The sequence below is a fragment of the Stomoxys calcitrans genome, chromosome 4, assembly GCF_963082655.1.
Source record: "Stomoxys calcitrans chromosome 4, idStoCalc2.1, whole genome shotgun sequence".
In the NCBI taxonomy this organism is placed as follows: domain Eukaryota; kingdom Metazoa; phylum Arthropoda; class Insecta; order Diptera; family Muscidae; genus Stomoxys; species Stomoxys calcitrans.
Genome location: NC_081555.1, coordinates 89,615,122 through 89,638,779, shown reverse-complemented (window position 1 = coordinate 89,638,779; position 23,658 = coordinate 89,615,122). Strand labels below are relative to the sequence as shown.

General features: G+C 38.2%; 2 protein-coding genes across 4 annotated transcripts in view; one reads left to right on the top strand and one right to left on the bottom strand.

The window, feature by feature from the left end:
• Positions 1 to 23,658, bottom strand: part of LOC106085715 (serine/threonine-protein kinase tousled-like 1) — a 593,262-nt gene that overhangs the window by 362,358 nt on the left and 207,246 nt on the right. The window lies entirely within an intron of this gene.
• Positions 1 to 23,658, top strand: part of LOC106085716 (uncharacterized) — a 55,116-nt gene that overhangs the window by 5,331 nt on the left and 26,127 nt on the right. The window contains exon 1 of one of the 3 annotated variants that reach the window (XM_059366265.1): positions 21,207 to 21,343. The exons of 1 other annotated variant lie outside the window; for it this stretch is intronic. In XM_059366265.1, the coding sequence (XP_059222248.1) occupies positions 21,296 to 21,343 (48 nt within the window). In that variant the 5' untranslated portion in view covers positions 21,207 to 21,295. Of the gene's footprint in view, positions 1 to 21,206; positions 21,344 to 21,483; positions 21,647 to 23,658 lie in introns of those variants that run through there. One more of the 3 variants, XM_013250095.2, reaches the window with a different exon arrangement.

The window sequence follows — 23,658 nt, the reverse complement described above, 5'->3', positions numbered from 1 at the left end:
AGTCAGAGTAGTCCGCTGGCTCACTTGCTTAACTCTGAACAATGGCTCAACCATAGAAGGTTATCTCATTTGTACATCAACATGAAAACCCATTTGGTCGACTCTCCATCTTGTCAACATGCTTTTTCTCAAAATCGAAACACACAAAGAAATGTGTTGCGTGTGTGTAGAAAGTGTGGCTAATGTGCAGAAAATATGCGAGAAAAAAGAAACAAAGAACGTAACCCAACAACAAAAAGGATGTTACGTCAAAATCTGACATCTTAATACCGTGAAACCGTTACAGTCGTTAACAGCTTTCCGTGTGAGACAACCTAAAGTGGTTCAGCCATGACTCCGAACCGAAAACTTAAATGACCTCACTAACTAGAAGTTTCATCTGCCCATAATTATGAGTCAAAATTTGGCATAATAGTGCAATGGTTTAAATAAAATTGTAAATTTTAAAAGCTCTAGCAGTATTTCCATAAATAGACATTGCAGTTTAAGACACCTAAGGAATCTAATAATTCCATGTGATACCTATTTAATAAGGCTTCTTTAATATAAATTCTACCTAGTAGTTTAGACCATTAACTTGGCCTTATATGCAACAAAACCATTTTCTGTATTTTTTAGCAGCTTCATATTTTACTTTGACCCATATCCCCCGTAATTGTTACAACAATCCCATCACTTTCTTGCCAACCCTCGACAACACAAACAAGCAGACAATAGGGAACGACCAGCAACAAAACAACAGCAGCGACAGTAGACACGAACCAGCCAAGAGCGTAGTCAGTCAGTCACTTAAATTTCGAACAAAGTCAGCATGAAATTTATAGCGATGATTTTTATTGCGCCGAAACTAATGCACACAACACGAATGTGTGCCGAACGAAGTTAACGAAACGAATGAAAATGTGTTGTATTCTTGTGCGCGCCGCTCGAGCAGACACATGTTCAGTAGTCTTCATTCAAGCATAGCAAACGGCCGGCCTGGTCTGCCAGCCACCCAGTTTAGTGAAAAGACCTTAACTTTTAAAATATTTTCTGAATCAGTCAGTCAGTCGTGCGTTGGCATGCATACCAGAAGTGAGCCAACCAGTTGGCGGCGGTACTTCAACGAAAAACCACCATACAACAAGCATTCTTGTGTATAAAAAAAAATATATTTATGGACAACCCTACCCCACTAAAACACTGCCAGCCTTCAGTGTTTTGAGCATTTTTGCTGCCGGATAAATGATGCCCGATGACGCCGATGAGAATTCTAAGAGCCAGACAGTTGATTACAAAAAAATTTATGAAATATATAAGAATACAAGGAGAAAAATACTACGACGTTGGCAAAAGTGGCATTTGCGTCGGCGGTATCTGCAAACGACGACGGCGGCGTTAGCTTCCAGCCACGGCCATGACAAACAAACTTGGAAATTGGGATTTGTTGCGTTAGCCGCATAAACGTTGGCAGCGGCAAATCGCTCATTTGATGTGCATGCTTGCTGTGCGCTCTTCGGTGGTGTGTTTGCCTTTTTTTAATCGCATTGGGGGTATTAAGAAAACCCCTCAACGAGTAAAAATAAACAAATTAAATAAATAATATGGATGATGATAATAATAATAATGGTGGCAACAAAATATGTTGATGGTGCCAAACATAGCAAACGAAAAAAAAAGCAACTCACTATAGTGGCTGGCTGACTGACTATATTATAGTAATCGGTGGTAGTCGGTTGTCGTCTGAGTGTTTTTTATGGATACCCCCCAACAATCATTGTGATTGTCGTTAAAATCTCATCGAAATCGAGATTCGATATTCGAGGGAAAAATTAGGCAAACAGCAAATGTAGAAGGCAGGCGAGCAACAGAAAAACCACCAAAAGAAAGCAAGAGATGGCATCAACAACAGACAGCCGACAACGAACAAGCGGGCGATTCATTTGGCTGAGTACCAGCCATGGAGAGTATGAGAGAGAGAGGGAGAAGCACATTGTTATATTTATTGTTTACTTCCTCTCTCACAAAATGCCATGTGTTTGTTGAAAACACACATACCCAGGCATATTTGAGCGACCCGATGTTCTTTTTGCAATTTCATTGCTTTACTCATTATACAAATGCTGCAGTAGGCACACTCGTTTATTGTTTTGAGCGCCGCGTCATTCGTTTGCTGGTCCCGCCGTTAGTTGTTTACATCGCACGCCAGCCGTTGCCATCGGCCGCCGCAAATTATCATCATTACCCAGTTTGGTGGGTCGGTCGGTCTGTTCTGCTGCTGCTGCTGCTGCTTCTTCCTGGTATCATCAACACACTAAGCCAAAACCAGTCGTCGTCAATACCGTTTCGTTTCTGGTTTAACGTTAGTTGCGCCAGCCAAGGCAACCTGACGACAACGTGTAACCGCCAATGTATTAGGCCCCCAGACTGTTGTATGGCATTGTAGCAAGCGGCGAATTGACTAAAAATGTATTTTACCTCGAGATACAAATTTTGTAGCGCTCATGTTGAACACACATAGAAAGAGCGAGAGAGGAAAATTATACAATACAGTCTTTTCATTCTCTCTACACAAAACCAAGAGTATTATAAATGCGCATTGTTGTTATTGGTTTTGATGGTGGTGGTGCTGCTGCTGTTGCTTTTGACTTGAGAGGGAACAAACCATATGGCATTGTTTTCAACTTGACTGTTGCTTTCGTGCGGTTTACGCTGGTACTCGCTTTGACAGCTGTTTGCAAATGTGTGCGAATGAAAAAATAAACCAAAGCATATGTTCGATGTTGGCCATTGAGATAAGGGGCTGGAAAAAATAACGCACAGTAGTTTGATAAAGACAAAGTGTACGAAAAAATGTTTTTCTCAGTTGAAAAAACATGTTTCTCGCGATTAATTTTTTGAAACACTACAAAAATCTCAATGATAACATAATACTCTCATTAAAATTATTTCATAAGTTATGGGAGGATATGCCATGAAATCATCAAGGTTTTTTACTTAAACATCTATTATCTAAACAAAAATAACCACGAAAAAATTTCGTGAAAAAAGAACATAGTACCCGCCTTAACAGCGAAAATGTTGATTAGGCGGCCAACTATTTCAAACTCATGGATTTACGAACAGCTGAACAGATTTTTGACTTCTATAGCCCCAAGAAGCCTAATTTTTTACACGATAAGGCTGAAATGTGGTATGTGATGTACCTTTACTCCAACACTCACCTTTAATCGCACAGGAAGAACAGATTCATCGTTGTGGATACTTAATAAAGAGCCCCACCGGACTAAGTACGTTTCATCCCATTTCGATGACATGTTCTGAAAACGTGGCGCCAGCCCTTTTTAAATATGTTTCATCAGAGACGAAGGGAAAAAATCTGTCACATCAGTGAATGCTGCCTGATAAGGATTGACTCAACGCACAGTGGAATAAAATTTGACAGACTGAACAAATTTTTGAAAAACTGAGATGACCAACTTTAGTCCTTGAATTTTCGAATACGATCTCGTTACCACCTCAGCTCCAACCTATCAACGTTAGAGACTTACGTATTGCCGATCTGAACAGTAAGGCGCAACCTCAGAGAATAATTTATGCCACCCGGCACGGGCTAGCTGTGAGCACCACACAGCCCGGAACATTAAGGTCCGATCTGTATGGTGTTCATTGCTGTCACGAGAAGTACAGCTACAAGCTACCGGGCACGTCCACATGTTGCGGATAGCGGAATGCTCCATACGAAGCAGCTGCAACGGCAGTCGCAGTATTTAGCGAAAAGTCTCAGTGAGAGGTCAGGAGGCAACGGCTCTTCCACAATTACTAAGTGCCTAAGATGCTCGATCTGACAAGGTGGATTAATGGCGCCTTTAAATAACCAATGGTCACCCTGTTTCCGCGGCGGGCGATCCTTTGGACCGGAAGGAGCTTTACGAGGATCGTGAAATTTGGGCTACAACAAAAACAATTTATTCAATTTTTCAAGCGAATCACCAGTTCAACTTCAGTTGGTCAAAGGACCTGACTTAGACAATCTTAAACAATCTGGACATAATTCTTAACTACAACCCAAAATGGAGAAGGGACGTCAAAGAAAGGATTAAAAGGGTACTTAATGCGCCCCACTTCTGTCGCATTTTGATAACCAGGAGTTGGGTACTTAAGCCGAGGACAGTACACTGAAGGTTTACGGCGATGGTTCGCCCCATTCTCACCTAAGTTAGGTTAGGTTTATATGGCAGTCTGCCATAAGACTCACTTAAATATCACCACTGTGATATTGAAGATTCATGAAAATGATTCTAGTTCCTACCGCTGAACCATCCAAAACGCTTTAAAAAGCCCAATAACTTGCCAAAGTTCATAACCGCTTAATCAGACAGACCGCTCAAAGAAATGAGAACCTCAAGGGGAACTCGTTCCGACTGCCAGTTCGGGACACACACAGCATAATCTCTGCTTCTCTTCACATCTTCTACAGCAGTTGTTAGGTTAGGTTGAAAATAGGGTGCATGAGTGATATCCGCCCCATGCCACTATGGACATACACCAGTAATCGGCTTGTTGCGCGGTTTAATTACAAAATCTTTATTTGTTTTCCATGCTTCGCCTCTAAGTTGGTTCATATCTGGTATTGTGTCCGGTATCTGTTAACCGCGAGGCAATGACATAGGAATTGCTCCAATGCATTCCTGCATACACTACACATGCTATTACTTGCCGCACCGAATTTACATAAGTGAGCTCGTAGTGCCAAGTACCGTACAAATCGGTCTATAAGTTGATATAGCTCCCATATAAATCGATCTCCCGATTTGACTTCTTGAGTCCTTGGAAGCCACAATTTTCGTCCGATTTGGCTAAAATTTTGCACATAGTTTTCCTTTATGACTTCCAACAACTGTGTCTAGTACGGCCAAAATCGGTCTATAAGCTGATATAGCTCCCATATAAACCAATATCTGGATTTGACTTCTTGATCCCCTGGAAGCTAAAATTTTTTTTTTTTTTTTTTTTTTTTTTATTGACAATTATACTTATAACTAAATTACAAATATAATGCAAGCTCTGACTACATAGGTCCTAAGCTTGAGAAAAGTAAGAGTTTATTAGCATTATATAATAGGAAATTTAAACGGAACATTTATATAAATATTTAAAGAGAAAAAAAAAAAAATTAAGTTATATTACAAATTTTGCGTAATTCAAGAGAATTATGTGAGTATTTACAAAGGGGAGAATTTAAATAAGGTTATATAGGTTACATGATTTAAGAAAATTAATTAAGTCTAATTTGTTTGAAGGGGCATTGATATTGCTAAGAATCTCCAATAAACTTTTGTTTGGAAAATAATTTGATATAAGCAATTTAATATGTGGGCAGAATAAAAATATATGAGTCGTATCGGAAGTACTGGATCTACAGAACGGACAGTGTTTATCTAAAGTTCGGTCAATGACCTGGTCATGTGTCAAACGACAGTAACCTAATCTTAGCCTTATAATTTTGACTTGGTCACTCCTGGACAGTAATTGGTCTTTGTGTAGATAGTCTTGCAGATTTAATTTATTTCTATTCAGATTCTTATACCAAAGCGAGGAGCTGTTCCATATCTCAATTTGTTTTAATGAAAAATCTTTTTGTATATGTTTCTTTATATCATTTGGGGATGTATTTGCGGTGGATATAAGAGGCATTTTATTGGCTTGTTTAGCTACTGCATCAGCAAATTCGTTTCCTAAAATATTAGAGTGACCTGGAACCCAAATTAATTTGATTTTTCTATTTTCTTGGATCAGCAGATCTCTTATTATGGAGGAATAAACCTCAGTACTGTTGTGGTTCGCTATAGAGTCCAAGGCAGATAATGAATCAGAGACGATAGCAAAATTGCCTTTAGATCTCTTTGCGAACTTGATAGCTTCAAGAATTGCGATTATTTCAGCCGAGAAAACTGAGCTATATTCTGGAAGAAGAGATGTCTTGATAATTCTCTTGTCGGTAACTAGACTATAACTTGTAACATTGTTAATTTTAGAACCATCTGTGAAAATGAAACTATAGTTCTGCAGTTTGGTGCAAATATTCTGAAATTCAGCTACATAAAGATGTGGGATTGTATGCTCCTTTGAATACTTTCGTAGGGATGTATCTAATGTTGCTGGATTGAACCTCCAATAAGGGTTATTCGTCTTGGGAGCGGGGTAGTTGAAAGGTAGGTTGTAGGATTTACAGGCGGAAACAATACGCCCAATAGCGGAGTCTGTTTTATAAAATTTCTTAGTTTTCAAAGCTTTATTAAGCATTTGCATGAGGGGGGTTTTATCATTAAATAAAATTGTTTTAATCAGCTGGGCTGTAGCAATATCTCTATAGTCTTCAATAGTCTTCAGGTTAGCTTCGAATAGTAAATTAAAAATTTTTGTAGTGCGGTGTGCACCTAGCGATAAACGCACGGCAGAATTATATGTAGTTTTGATTTTATTGAGAAGGGCTTTGGAGGTGTATCCGTAAAGATATATACCATATGAGATTTTCGAAACAATGACAGAACGTGTTATAGTGATAAGTGTAGAGGTATCGCAAGAATAGTTTTTGTTTGACAAACATTTAATAATGTTAAGCCTTTTTGAGAGCGATGTGCTTAATTCCTCTATGTGGGAATCCCATTTGTACTTGCTGTTGAAGGTTATGCCTAGTATTTTTAATTTGTTCACTGGACATATAGAGTAGTTGTTGCAGTTTAGAACTGGACTGCAGTTTCGTTTTCTGCAAATGTGGAGATGCTTACATTTGTCTATTGACAGTTCCGCTCCGGAATAGTTACACCAGTCTTCTATAGCGCATATCGTATTGTTAAGGTCGATGATCGGTTGGTTCAGCCTGCTAAGTTCCTTTATTATTACAAAATCATCGGCGTAGGATAAGAATTTCAGAGATTTGTCTGATTCGAGTAATTCTGAAAGCTTATTATAAGCGATTAGAAATAAAACTACAGAAAGGGGTGAACCCTGGGGTATACCATTGTGAAGGTTATTGAGTTCGGAGCTGTATGCTCCAACTTTTACTTTAATCTTCCTATTAGTTAAGTAGTTCTTAATGTATTTAAAAATTTTGGGTCCGATACCCCATTCCTCCAATTGATTGAGAATAGTGTGTAAGCCAATCTTATCAAAAGCTTTTGAAAAGTCAAGTGATATTATAGAAATGTGTTTTCTTGTTCTTAGGGAGTTATTTATTATATAATCTAGAAGTAAAAGTGGATCTGCTATACTTTTACCTTTTTTAAAACCAAATTGGTTATTGTTAAGTAGCTTATTAGAAGAGATAAACCACCATAGTCTATTGGCTACAATTTTGTCCAGTACTTTGGAGCAGCATATGTTTAGAGATATAGGCCGATAAGAAGAAACAGAAGTTTTGTCGCCTTTAGGTTTTAGTACTGGGATTATAAGACTGTTTTTATAGAACTGTGGGATTTGTGTGTTCAAGATGTCGTTGTATAATCTCACAATACGTTTCTTGGTATTTAAATCAAGATGTTTTAGCATTTTGTAATTGATTCTATCGATTCCAGGTGTCTTGCCCTTAAGCTTGTTAAGAGATATTGTGAATTCTAAAAAATCTATGTTAGTCTGTGTCTAGTACGGCCAAAATCGGTCTATAAGCTGATATAGCTCCCATATAAACCAATATCTGGATTTGACTTCTTGATCCCCTGGAAGCTAAAATTTTTTTCCGCATTGGGAGAAATTTTGCAGATAGTGTTCCGCTATGACTTCCGATCCGATCCTCGGATTTTACTTTATCCTTAAAACCTCAATTTTGGTCTGAATTGACTGAAATTTGGACTTCTCTTCTAACTTCCAACATCTGTGCTGAGTATGATCCAAATCGGTCTATAAACCGATATAGCCCCCATATAAACCGATTCCCGGATTTGACTTCTTGATCCTCCTGAAGTCTCAATTTTCGTCCGATTTGACTTGAATTTGGACTTCTATTCTGACTTCCAACATCCGTGCTGAGTATGATCCAAAACGGTCTATGAACTGATATAGCCCCATATAAACCGATTCCCGGATATGACTTCTTGATCCCCTTCAAGTCTCAATTTTCGTCCGATTTGACTGAAATTTGGTACAAGGTCTTCTGTTCTGACTTCGAACATCCATGCGGAGTATGATCCGAATAGGTCTATAAACTAATACAGTCCCCATATAAACCGATCCCCGGATTTGACTTCTTGAGCAACTAGAGGCCTCAATTTTCATCGGATTTGATTAAAATTTGGAACAAGTACATCTGTTCTGACTTCCAATATCCGTGCCGAGTATGATCCGAATTGGTCTATAGCCTGATATACAAATACAAATTATGCCCATGAACATTCCACTAAGGAACAGGGGCAAACTTCTCACATATCAATGAGTGCAGTCCGATTCAAGTTTAAGCTCAATGATAAGGGGTCTCCGTTTTATAGCCGAGTCCGAACGGCGTGCCGTAGTGCGACACCTCACAAATGTTGCCAGCGTTAGGAGGGGGAAACCACCGCTGAAATTTTTTTCTGATGGTCTCGCCAGGATTCGAACCCAGGCGTTCAGCGTCATAGGCGGACATGCTAAACTCTGCGCTTCGGTGGCCTCCTATATAGCCTGATATATTGGGTTGCCCAAAAAGTAATTGCGGATTTTTTAAAAGAAAGTAAATGCATTTTTAATAAAACTTAGAATGAGCTTTAATTTAATATACTTTTTTTACACTTTTTTTTCTAAAGCAAGCTAAAAGTAACAGCTGATAACTGACAGAAGAAAGAATGCAATTACAGAGTCACAAGCTGTGAAAAAATTTGTCAACGCTGACTATATGAAAAATCCGCAATTACATTTTGGGCAACCCAATAGATGTTTCAGCAAACTTTTTTCTGTGAGTGTAGGTGAACATTTTTCATATATGATTTAAATACAATAGATATTTTGTCTGCTGTTATTTAAAATCATTAAAAAAAATGATCAAATTGTAAGAAAATAAAACAAAACTTACACTATATACCTCTAATAATAAAAAAAAGATGGTGCAACAAACAAAATCTTGAAGTATTTTTAGAAATTTTTGTCTTATTTCAACTTTGTTGCATCTGAAAACAGCAGAAAAGGTTTGCTGTCTTAGCAAAAAATTACTACCAGCACAAAGTCACTACCATTATTACCATTTTCAGCACACTTTCTGCTGTTTTAGCAAAGATTTTTGCTGTTTTTGCTAGCAAATTTTTCTGGGTATATTAAAATCACTTACTTGAGAGAAAGAAGAATGGCGCAATTGTCAAAACTTACCTGCAATGGAAAAAAACAAAGAAAAAAATTAAAAATTGCGAAAAATTTAATTTTTAAAGACCAATAATAGTTTACTAAAGAATGTTTTTTAGGCGTGTGGTCTTCAATCTGGCCACACTTTTTTCGAAGTTTGCCTTTTTGGCATTTGTCACTTTATGCTCAGTTTGTTTTGCCTTTCGAATGCTGACTGACTAAGGCACAAAAAGCTGCAAAGGTGATCGAAAATTGGAGACGGGAATTTTTTCGTAGCACCCCTGGCGATCAGTTGCCCGGAATCATTTTAATACACTAAGTAGTAATGACTTGATTCACAGCGAAAATACCTATTAAATTATTGCGAAATCCGATGGACTCTTTTCTTTGTCAGAACACAAACAACGCACGGCGCATTTCGTGCGCATTTAATTACATTTGCACTTAAAATTGTGCGACATTTATCATGATGCAGCGACATGACGCTACAATTTTACTCGTAGAACTCAGTACCACTTGTACGAAATGTGTTCGCATTATCTTCGTCACCGTTTTTTTTATGGAGCGTTTTGACAGTTGTTCGTGCGAAAAGTCAAAGTCTGCGCTAGGCTTATAGCAAAACCTTGCCCTTATTATAACCCACTGTGTGTGTTGCATGCATCATCCACTTGCAGCATAATTCAGATTTTCTTATTGTCAAGAGTAAGCAAACGCCAAAACATTTCATTGGATACACATCAACAGCTGAGGGAATTTATGCACCATTGCCTGGGCATGCTCCTACCCAGGGGAAAAAAAATTAAGCATGTAGATATTCTGCATGGGTGGGCGTTGGTCTAGTGTGAGAGATATATATATTCTCAGAGAACAAACAGAAGGAGGATGTCCTGATTTTCAACAAGAATTGCATGGTGAAGAGTCACTCTCTTTTAAATGACATTTTGAATGCATTCGCTGGGAGAAGTATCCGTGCGAAAAATTGAAAGAAGCTTAAATTTTAAATTATGCTACAAAAATTTTCTAAAGAAATATCGCCTTTCTATAGAAAATAATCGATAAATAAAATATAATCAATAATTTGCAAACAAAAACAACAGAAAATTGGATATAGAGATGATCTGGTACAGCCGTGCCGAATCTTGGGAACCCACCACCATGGATTCTGCTAAAAATTTACCTTTATTAACTCAGTGGCGGGGTAAAAATCTTGTCGCGATGCGGGGGCTTAAGGGTTGAATCTAGGGTCGGTGCATTCACCTGGGAAATCATAATGCCCAAGGGCGCCATGGTTTCCCAGGTGAATGCGGTGACTTCGGATTCAACCTGAACTAAAAGTTATCCCAAAAAAAAATACCAACATAAGTGACACTATTACAAGAAGTAACTCTGCAGGTGTTCAGCGGTCCAGCACCGTGAATCCATCCGAACCAACAGGTTCGGCAGGGATGCAATATCTGCAGATCCAAACCTCATTTCATACACAGCAAACAGGCACACAACAAACACTATACCCAAATTCTACGCACTTGCCCCCTTGCGAGGATTTCTGCGATGGACTTTCCGGAGGTGGAACGATCCAGCTTTATGAAACGGAGTGGTGGTGTCGGTGGCGTGGTTGGACACGGTAGATGGTTGCCGGACTGCGAGGGCGCTATAGCCGGTCGTCGACCGGAGGAGGACGAGGGAATTGCTGGCTTTCGATTAGAGGTCGATGAGTACTTTGACAGGGGTCATAACCAAACATTGTGCCATAGGCTGGAGATACCGCACAATGACTTCTGTAGGAATTGCCTCGATGAGGATGAAAAGGAGACTATTGAGCACTTGCTTTCATTCTGTCCGACTCTGCAGAGACGTCTGGAGAGACGCTTCTTCTGTGATCTGGGTGAACTTGCGAACATACCTCTTGTAACTCTCCTAAGATTTGTTGAGGGAATATGATGGTTCCGAAGGAAGGGGGAAGGGGGGGTGACCAGGCAGATCAGCTTAAAGCGCTGTTCGTTTATAAGATGATTCATGGTTAACTTATAGACCAAACTGAAGATGTTTGGAAATCGTAACAAAATCTCCGCCTATCGGACAAAAATTTCGGCTTCCAGGATCTCAAGAAGTTTTATCGGTAGATCGGTTTATATCGGAGCTATATCCAATAAGAAATCACTGTGCAAAATTTCAAGCGGATATCTTTATTCTTTCGACCGCTATCGTGATTTCGACAAAGACAGACGGACACGGCTAGATCGACTTAAAATGTCAAGGCGATCCAGAATATTTATATACTTGATGGGGACGTAGATCAATATTTCGAGGTGGTGGTTGGTATAAAAAGTCCATCGGATTCGCATATGGCGGATTGGACAGCCACTATGCTAACAAAAAGAAGTGTGGAACATAAAAGCGTGCTTAGTTCGGTCGGGCCGAATCTTATATACCCCCTACCATGGATCGCATAGACAAACAATGGATAATGGATAAGAATTGCTATGCTATTTCAGCTATACCAAGTTATGAAGCGATTGGAGCCATACTTGGTTTGGCTGTAGGAAATGAAGTGGAATTCATTGTGCAAAATTTCAGTCAAATTGGATAATAAATGCACCCTATAGTGGTTCAGGAAATAAAATTGGAAGATCTGTTTATATGGGAGCTATATCACGTTACGGGCCGATTCAGGCCATATTAACCAAGTATGTTAAAGGTAATACAAGAAGTCGTTTAGCAAAATTAGATAAGTATATACCTCCATCCTATGGTGGAGGGTATAATATTGACGAACTTTTTTTAAAACACAAAACATAAAAAAAACATGTAAGAGCGTGGTAAGTTCGGCCGGGCCGAATCTTATATACCCTCCACCATGAATCGCATTTGTCGAGTTCTTTGTGCGGTAACTCTTTTTCGACAAACAGGGAATAAAGGATAAGAATTGTTATGTGCTTGGAGATATATCAAGTAATAGTTCGGTTACGACCATAAGTGAATTGAATGTTGAAGGGTAATATTTCAGTCCATTCGGATAAGAATTGCGCCTTGTAGGTGCTCAAGAGGCATAATCGGGAGATCGGTTCATATGGGAGCTGTATCAGGCTATAGATCGATTGGACATATATGTTGAAGGTCATGGGAGAAGCCGTTGTACAAAATTTCAGCGAAATCGGATGAGAATTGCGCCCTCTAGCGGCTCAAGAAGTCAAGATTCCAAATCGGTTTATATGACAGCTATATCGGGCTATGTACCGATTTAAACCACACTTGGCACACTGGGGATCCCGATTAACAACTACAAAAGGCAGAGAACTACTCAAAGCGTCGAATGATACTGGTTGCTCAATAATCTCATCAGGTACACCAACCTATTGGCCAACTGATACAAACAAAATTCCCGACTTAATAGACTTTTTTCTGGTCAAAAAAATATCGACGTCCCGAATAAAAATAGAAAATGGTTTTGATCTAAGCTCAGACCACTCTCCAATCTTCCTTACACTTTTTGAAAAAATACTAACAAAAGAGCCTCCACCCTTTTTGATAAATAAATTTACCGACTGGCAATATTTCAATTTAATCTTGTGGAATGCAGATTTGAAAGTCGAAGCACCAATCTCTGTAGACGATTTGGAAAATGAAGTTGAAATACTAACTGCAACTATTCAGAAAGCCGCATGGCAAAGTACTCCTGATTATCGAAGTACTGCTTCTGAACAAACCTACCCGGTATATATTAGAGAAAAAATTCAACTGAAACGCAAAATACGTAAGAAATGGCAGCAAACTAGACATCCGTCATACAAGACACTCTTAAATAAAATCACTAAGGAACTCAGTGCAGAAACCAAACTTTTCAGAGATATGGAACTTAGGCAACATCTGTTGTCGTTAACAACTGATAAAAGTACCGACTATTCACTTTGGAAAGCAACAAAAGGAGTTAAGAGGCCTGTACCAAGAAATTATCCAATAAGAAAAGATGACTCATCATGGGCCAAAACGAATATGGAAAAGGCGCAAATATTTTCAGAACACATGGAGAACGTTTTCTCCAATAACAATGAAGTTCCAACTAATGGTAATGAAGGTATAGGAAATTTCGAACAAAGCATCGAGAATGTTACAGTTGGTGAGGTATATGCAGAAATAGGCCGTATGCAGCTAAAGAAATGTCCAGGTTTCGACTTAATAAATACTGAAATACTAAGAAATCTTACATATAATTGCATCATTAAAATAACCCAATTATTTAGTTCCTGCTTCAAGTTAAGAAGAATGCCAACTTTTTGGAAAATTGCAGAAATCCGTATGATACCTAAACCAGGTAAACCTACAACAGAGGTAACCTCATATAGACCAATATCTCTACTACCAATGTTATCCAAACTGCTAGAAAAACTGTTTTTGAGTCGTTTAAACCCCATTATTGCAGAAAAAAATCTCATACCAGACCATCAATTTGGTTTTAGAAATTCCCATTCAACTATTGACCAGATACACCGCATAACTAATACTATTGAACAAAGCTTTGAGGATAAAAAAATATGTTCTGCTGTATTCTTAGATGTGTCGCAGGCTTTTGACAAAGTATGCCATGTCGGGCTTATAAGGAAATTAAGCAGGATGTTGCCTGAAATATATGTTGAATTTCTAAAATCATTCTTATCGGATAGATTCTTCAGAATTAAACAGGATGACTCCTACTCAGACATGAAGAAAATTGGTACAGGTGTGCCTCAAGGAAGTATCCTAGGTCCCGTCCTATATCTTTTATACACTAGCGATTTGCCAGAACCACCAAACTCAGTCATTGCAACTTTTGCGGATGATACTGCTATACTTGCTGTGGCAGATACAGAGGAGCAAGCAATCACTAAATTGCAACAAGCTCTTAATGAAATAAATCGTTGGGCCTCTGTTTGGCAAATAAAGTTGAACCATTCGAAGTCGGTTCATGTAAACTTTACAAATAAAGCTACCAGGAACATCCCCGTGCATATAAATGGAGTCAGTATCCCTTATTCGGACAATGCGAAATATCTTGGTATGACCCTGGATTCGAAATTACGCTGGAAAGCGCATGTCAAGAAGAAAATCGAAGAACTTAATATTAAATGGTCAAAACTCAAATATCTTATGGGCAGGAAATCTGAACTTTCCATTCAAAACAAATTACTTTTATATAATCAACAATTAAAACCAATATGGCTATATGGCATCCAACTATGGGGTTGCACGCATAAGAAATATATCTACATGATTCAAAATTTTCAAAATAAAGTACTAAGGAGCATAGTTAACGCCCCTTGGTATGTTCGCAACAGTGATCTCCATAGAGACCTCCGCATGAACACAGTGTCAGAGGAAATATCAATTGCAGCAACGAAACATGATGCCAGATTACGCCTTCATGTAAATCCAGAAGCCATTAATCTCAATGATCCAAGTACCAGACGTAGACTGAATAGAACTAAACCCTATGATCTCTTAATATCATGAGCTTTAAAATTATTTATTTTCTTTTTGTTTCCAATGTAAAATAAATTTTCAGATAGATTATATAAAATTTACATATTTTCAATGATAATTATGTTAAATTTGAAAAAAATTGCTTGTTAGCTTCTTATTGAAAGCTAGTTGCAATTAAAATAAAAAAAAAAAAAAAAAAAAAATAAAAAAAAAAAAAAAAAAAAAAAAAAAAAACTTGGCACAGTTGTTGGATGTGATACCAAAACACTACTTGCAAAATTTCAGTCCAATCGTACGAGAATTGCGTCCTCTAGAGACTCAAGAAGTCAAGACCCAAGATCGGTTAACGTGGCAGCTACATCAGGTTATGGACCGATTTGAACTATACTTAGCGTAGTTGTTGGATGTGAGACCAAAACACTACCTGCAAAATTTCAGTCCAATCGGACGAGAATTGCGGTCTCTAGAGGCTCAAGAAGTCAAGACCCAAGATCGGTTAATATGGCAGCTACATCAGGTTATGGACCGATTTGAACTATACTTAGCGCAGTTATTGGATGTGATACCAAAACACTACTTGCAAAATTTCAGTCCAATCGTACGACAATTGCGTCCCCTAGAGGCTCAAGAAGTCAAGACCCAAGATCGGTAATATGGCAGCTATGAACCGATTTGGCCCATTAACAATCCCAACCGACCTACACTAATAAAAAGTATTTGGGCAAAATTTCAAGCGCCTAGCTTTACTGACGATCAAGAATATATATTATGGGGTCTTAAACGCATATTTCGAGATGTTACAAACAGAATGATGGTATACCCCCATCCTATGGTGGAGGGTAGTGCCGACTACTGGTACATGCCAGACTTAGAAACACTTTCCCTATATCGCTGAAATTAAAGAATTTAACCATAGAAAGAGACAAAATTGTTCCTTAGGTAAAGAAATAAAAAGAAAAAATTTTTTGAGAACCGAAAATATCAAAAGTTTTCAGAAAAATAGAAACTTAGACCAAATTTGCTATAAAGCCTAGTACTGATTTCGACTGGCGTGAACATTGTCTTTTAAGTGATTGAAAAAAAAAAATAATTAATAGGCAATTTTCGTGCGAAAGAACTTAGTACTAGGCTTAAGAACGAACATTTATTTAATTAAAACATGTAAGTAGACTTTATTTCCTAACAAACCCAACACATTTTCTCAAGCAAGGAAAATATATCTACCTCTTCTCACAACAGTTCGTTCGTTCAAACACTGAAACTTGTTTGTGTGGTGGAACGAGTGCGAGTACATACAACAAAACAACGATTTCCATCGTAAGCTACAATAACTATACACACAGCCTTTATTTGTTTGCCTGCCTGCTTTTTTTTTGCATAGCCATTGATGGCTGTGGCGAATAAAGAAAACCTGCTCAGTCATACAAAAGAAATTTAACAAAAAATGCTAAACATTTTTGTTGTACAATGCGAATGTCAGCTATCAGGCGCAAAGCAAATGCCAACAGGGATGATTTCAAGCCAAGTTGGTTGTATGGATGATGATGGTACGTCTCTTGGTTGGTTTGTTGGATAAACGCATGAGTCTGTTTATTACACTCGTCCCACTCATTCGGTCTTGTTATTATGATATGAAACGAATGAAAAGTGCAAAAACACACACACACACCCAGATAAACACACGCACCACACTATACCTACTAAATCTATAGCAAGACGACGAACTGAACCGAACCGTGGGCTGCTGAGAAAAAGAGAAGACTTTTATGTATGTTATAATGACTGTGAAGAGGGGTGGTGTTGAAGGAGGCCTTGTTTGTATGGTTGTTTGTCATCATCGGCCACTGACAGCTTAATAGAGTTCGACTACAAAACAATGAAATTTGAGCGAACCCATAAGAAAAAAGTAGAATAACTTTCATACATAGCAGTAGGATAAATACCAAGAAATGCAGAAAGAAAAATTGTTTGTGGGATATAAAGGCAATAGGGTTGCCATTGAAAAGAATGAAGTTTATCAAAAGTTTAACAAAATTGTATGCGAAATGAGTGATAATAAAAACTCACCCCAATGACCGAGATTAAAGGATTCATGGTGCAAACGATTTAGTATTTTGTTTTTAATTATTATTAATTCAATTAGCGGATATTCTATGAGTTATCGCACTTATTCTTGCTAAGTATGTACCTAGTGTGTTAAATTAATTTTGTTATAACTTTCCATTATCGTATAATTGTGGGTAGGTATACTATAAACATTTTAATTTATTTGATTTTAATTCCGTCGTTTTCAAGTGTGAACAATCAAAAAGCCAACAAACCGCAAAATGTTTAATAACACAGACCATATCAGAATTGTTATCGTGAAACGCCATTCATATTCACGGTTGAACAAAAACCTCACGAAAACAGTAGCGGTCAAATATATAGCACAGTAAGAGGATTACCAATTTACAAGATAAGAAAAAGCATAGGAACAAAAAAAAAAAAAAAATTACAAATGGGCGAGTGAGTGGTATGACACCCATTCAATTTTTATCTGAGAGGAAAGTTCATCTGGGTAATCTAGTGTCAATGACTCAATTAGAAAATAGTTGTGAAATCACGCACGGAGATTTAGCGCACCTTCAGACTTGCTCATCGACAAGAAATTACATAAGGACACTACAATGGGGCAAGTGTTAATACGAATATCGAAGTTATAGGTACCTAGAGTTAGTTATATAGTGGCGTAAAAAGACCGACATTTGTAAACGTACTCAGGGATAAGGATAAGGTTTATATGTCTGCTTTTTCGTTTCCGAGGTTTATGTGTCTGCTTTCTCGTTTCCCCTACTCGGTACTCAAATAGTGCGGATTTTGTCGTATACAATGTGGTCTTTAAAGATATTCCCAATTTTGTCTTAATGCTTATATTACGCACTATTGGCGTCCGTATTTTATCTGCGGAACAGTGTTGCGGTCCGGTATTCTGCATCTACAATGTAGATTCACAGTTATATTATCACCGATAGTATCGATGGCAGCGAGTAGTGTCGTTGTAAGCGAGTGCCATAGACCTGTCAATTCAAGATTGTGCCGATGGCAATAACGAGTCACATTGAGCCAAACTGTTGCCTCAGGTAAACGATCCGAAACTCCCCCAAATCCGACAAGATTTCCTTTCGATTTCATTTCGATTATATCACGATGTTAACAACTTTGATATCTTGTATACTCCATCCAATCGTCTCATTCTAGGACTGGTTCCCATGCCCCCGAATATGTCAAAATAACACAATGTATATTACTTCTTCTCCATCGTCGTCTATTATACTTCGGAGGCTAATTACACTCCCGCAGAGGAACTGGACCATTTTCGGATTCAAGCGGCATTTCGAACCTATGGGCCTTCTGCACACAAAAATGTTAAACCAAACTTAAAGATTGAGGATTGCTGTTTAAATTTATATAGCTAGATGCTAGAGGATACACCCTTCTGATTCGAATTTCGATAGCTCATTATTTCTCATTTTACCTTTCAGATGACTCTCAATTTCTCATTAAATGATAAAACCTAATAATGAACTCAGTATCATATTACGACATTTAAAGATGCTATTTTTGCACGGCATTTTTGTACTTTCAGTTTTCCTCGTCTCAATATCAAATTCTTAATATCCACCTTTTCGTAGAAGAGCTGTTAGAAGTTGGATTTTGGTGTTCCAACCCTACATGTGTTCTCCTGATTTCCTTTCAGAAAGTGGACTTCAGACTTTAAGAGACCGACCCCACCAGTGCAGCCTTAACCTGTAAATTTTTATACCCTCCACCATAAGATGGGGGGTATACTAATTTCGTCATTCTGTTTGTAACTACTCGAAATATTCGTCTGAGACCCCATAAAGTATATATATTCTTGATCGTCGTGACATTTTATGTCGATCTAGCCATGTCCGTCCGTCTGTCCGTCCGTCCGTCCGTCCGTCTGTCTGTCGAAAGCACGCTAACTTCCGAAGGAGTAAAGCTAGCCGCTTGAAATTTTGCACAAATACTTCTTATTAGTGTAGGTCGGTTGGTATTGTAAATGGGCCATATCGGTCCATGTTTTGATATAGCTGCCATATAAACCGATCTTGGGTCTTGACTTCTTGAGCCTCTAGAGTGCGCAATTCTTATCCGATTCGAATGAAATTTTGTACGGCGTGTTTTTTTATGATATCCAACAACTGTGCCAAGTATGGTTGAAATCGGTCCATAACCTGATATAGCTGCCATATAAACCGATCTTGGGTCTTGACTTCTTGAGCCTCTAGAGGGCGCAATTCTTATCCGATTGAAATGGAATTACGCACGACGTGTTTTGTTATGATATCCAACAACTGTGCTAAGTATGGTTCAAATCGGTTCATAACCTGATATAGCTGCCATATAAACCGATCTTGGGTCTTGACTTCTTGAGCCTCTAGAGTGCGCAATTCTTATCCGATTGGGATGAAATTTTGCACGACGTGTTTTCTTATGATATCCAACAATTGTGCCAAGTATGGTTCAAATCGGTCCATAACCTTATATAGCTGCCATATAAACCGATCTTGGGTCTTGACTTCTTGAGCCTCTAGAGTGCGCAATTCTTATCCGATTGAAATGAAATTTTGCACGACGTGTTTTGTTATTATATCCAACAACTGTGCCAAGTATGGTTCAAATCGGTTCATAACCTGATATAGCTGCCATATAAACCGATCTTGGGTCTTGACTTCTTGAGCCTCTAGAGGGCGCAATTCTTATCCGATTGAAATGGAATTTCGCACGACGTGTTTTGTTATAATTCCCAACAACTGTGCCAAGTATGGTTCAAATCGGTTCATAACCTGATATAGCTGTCATATAAACAGATCTGGGGATTTGACTTCTTGAGCTTCTAGAGGGCGCAATTCCTATCCGATTTGGCTGAAATTTTGCATGACGCATTTTATTTTTACTTTCAACAACTGTGTCAAATAAGGTTCAAATCGGTTCATAACCTGATATAGCTGCCATATAAACCGATCTGGGATCTTGACTTCTTGACTCCTAGAGGTCGCAGTTATTATCCGATATGCCTGAAATTTTGTACGACGGATCCTCTCATGACCATCAACAAACGTGTTTATTATGGTCTGAATCGGTCTATAGCCGGATACAGATCCCATATAAATCGTTCTCTCTATTTTACTTCGTGAGCCCCAATGGGCGCAATTCTTATACGAATTGACTGAAATTTTACACAGGTCTCCAACATATAATTTAATTGTGGTCCGAACCGGACCATATCTTGATATCGTTTTAATAGCAGGGCAACTCTTTTCTTATATCCTTTTTTGCCTAAGAAGTGATGCCGGGAAAAGAACTCGACAAATGCGATCCATGGTGGAGGGTATATAAGATTCGGCCCGGCCGAACTTAGCACGCTTTTACTTGTTGTCATTCAATTGTTTGACCATTCATCGAAATCATCTGATTTCATGGAGAAAAAAACACCAAATTGGCGAAAAACAGGCGATTTTAAAGAATTAGTATCGGCAGTTGGATTGGTGGATCTCGATTGTGGTTGTAGAATCCATTGGTCACTACCAATGCAGATCAATGTGTGGACTGCATTTGTCGAAGGTTGTGAGGAACACCAAATGTGATTTGGGCATTTTAAACTGCAAGAAGTTGATATTTTAGCGGTTTGGCATAATTTCTCGATAGGTGAGAAATTATGAACCTGTAGACAAAGTATAAAAAGAGACACAAGAAATAAAAGAACCAAAGTTAAGTTCTGCTGAGTAGGGGTTTTTTTTGGTTGTGCTAAATGGTTTCAAATGTTGAGAGAAAACTTACTTTCTATATCAAATTGCTCACCAATAAACTTAAAAGGTAGCAAAAGTATCTATTCTAATAACTCACGGTTGAAATCCAATTAATTAGTAGATAATATCGATAGGTTTTTTTCAATGTAAATGAAGATTAAGAAAAAGTTGTTTTTAAATAAGAACAAGTCTAAAAGATTGGTTTTAGGCATTTCATATTTTTAAAAAAATCGCTGTTGTCGTCCACTAGGCTATTTAAGTGAGCAACACTGTTTAGAACCCTACAAAAAACGTATTAAACAAGCTCTGTTGAATAATAATGCCCACGAACGCACACAAACCCCATGATAAAAAAACATATAAACAGAGAGAGCTTCAGTATTCTGCTCTCTGACATAGCTTTAATGTTCTCAGAGAAAGAGCATCATGTCAGAAGAGCAAGCTGACAAAATTAATTTATTGAGCATGATTTTGTTTAAATGCCATAATAATACCCATAATATTATGAGGTTTATTGCCGTTGTAATACAACTCGTGGGTATTATTTGTTTGCCATACAGAATCATACACACACACACACACACCTCGCACAGCCACACAACCAGTCAAAAAAGGTACAACAAAATCATGGTGGAAATCAGTTCGTAAATTTGAAAAAGCAAAGGCAACTAACCACACGAGATATTAACGACTTTTGAAAAACAAAAAGAGTTGTGGGGGTGTGTGGAGAGATTGCTATGGGAAAATTGAAAAAAAAAGAAAGCGAAGATATAAAAGAAAAAGAGGTAAAAGAAGAAAAAAAAAATAAAAAACAACATGAACCGTATAAATGTATAACGAGTGAGTGAGTTGCCACTGTTGCTTGCTTGCTGGCGGTCTTCATAGGGTTCAATCACACATTCGTCGTTGCTGCCGCCAGTGTTTGAATTTAGACGCTAATGTGCGCGCTCACAGAGCACAACCCAACGGAAATCCAATGACTGACTGGCTGGTTAGTAGGCGATTAGGTACGAATTATTGAAATGATACTAGCAATGACGACGACGACGCCGGCAGCACAACATGTTTGGAAGACACTGGTGGCAGAGGTAAAGAAAAATGACGATGATGAAAAAATAATACTATAGCTGGCAGCAAGTATTTTGTATAGTAAATAACTTTAAAGTACTCGTGAACTCGAATTAAAAATGTCGACAAATATGTGTTGTCTACACAAAACGACGACACACAAAAGAATAATTATAATAATATTATTTTTATAACAAATAGCACACAATATAAAATAATTATAATCATCATCAACTTGATGCAATGACGTTGCAGTCTAAAAACATTAACAGGAGCTCAGCAATCGAAAGCAGCGCTAGAAAATATTGTGGCAATGTCTGACAAACGACGAGTAAAACAGTTGCTCGACGACTGGTTGTTGTTGGTTGATTGGTGGTGGGGGCTAATCCCATATAAAAAAAAACAACGAAAAACCAGCCCCAACCAGCCAGCGCAAAGATAAAAGTGATTTGGGCGAGAGAAAGAGAGCAAACACAACTGTTTTTTGTTTACTAAAACACGAAACTCTTCGTCCACGAGATGTTTTTGCTTTTGTTAAAATGTTGAGGCTGGTAACATTTCTCTGTTGTCATTTTCAAAAGAAGAAACAGACATGCGAGAGTACCAATGGCCGCTCTCTTTAATGTTGTATTTTTTTTATAAAGGAAAAGAGAGACACAGAGAGCCCTGAGTTAAGCCGCTGCAGTTTTATTTCTTGTGTATAATTTTTTGCTCAGCTGTTTTGTTTTTATTTGTTTTCTTCTTTTCCAGCAATTTGTTGTGGTCTCTGGCTGAGGTGCTATGGTGTCAAAAACGAGTGCTACTCGTTATTATGCATGCTCTTGCACACAAACATGACCACGATTAATTGTCAAGATAAATAAATGCGAACATGGAAAGTGTTTGAAATTATAATTAAATACCTACAACAAATTTATCTTGTGATAAGGTTTGAAATATTTTTGCACATACATACATAGCTACAATTAAAATGCTATTTAAGCAAATAGGTATTTGAGATAACATATGCTAACTATTTTTAGCTCATCAACAGGTGTATTAGATGGAGGTTTTTTTTTTTTTTAAATTGCTGTGCTAATACCCAACTCAATAACAAATAGTGTAGTTCGTTGGGGGGAAATCGCAAAAAATTACTTTTGATTATCGATACGAATTCGGTTGTTGGTATAGTGATAAGATATTTGCTAAAGTTTAGTTAACGATTCTTTTAGACTAGGGGATTGGCCCACCATATACACTTGCCAGCAAAACTATTCGTGCACTTGCGTATTTGTGTTTGTGACCCCTAAAACAACACCTGAAAAAGGTTTTATATTTACCAATTCAGTACCACTGATTTGTCATACAATTTACATAGTCTTCAACATGCATCGCGAACTTTGTATCCACAATACTTTTTTTTACAACGTTGACATTGTAATTACCTCCATATTGCTACCAGAAAAATTATTCGGACAAGCTTAATGCATGGGGGATTCCCCGCATAAAAGTGTGTACAAAACCAAAATATAATTGAAATAATCGTGAGAGGACGAGGCCATTATTGAAAGGAAGTAAGAGGGAGGTCATTATAGCTTTTCGTGTCATAACGGGACACATAGGACTACGAGCTTACTTAGGCAAAATCGGTGCGGCAAGTGATAGCATGTGGGGAGGACAATGAGACGTTGGAGTACTTCCTAAAAGACACCGGTACTTAGGTGGTGAGGCCACCGTTGCGAAGAGGTTTGCATGTCCGCCTATGACGCTGAACGCCTGCGTTCGAATCCTGGCGTGAACATCAGAAAAAATTTTCAGCGGTGGTTTTCCCCTCCTAATGCTGGTGGCAACATTTGTGAGGTAATATGCCATGTAAAACTTCTCTCCAAAGAGGTGTCGCACTGCGGCACGCCGTTCGGACTCGGCTATAAAAAGGAGGCCTCTTATCGTTGAGCTTAAACTTGAATCGAACTGCACTCACCGATGTGTGAGAAGTTTGCCCCTGTTCCTTAGTGGAATGTTCATGGGGCAAAATTTGCATTTACTTAGGTGG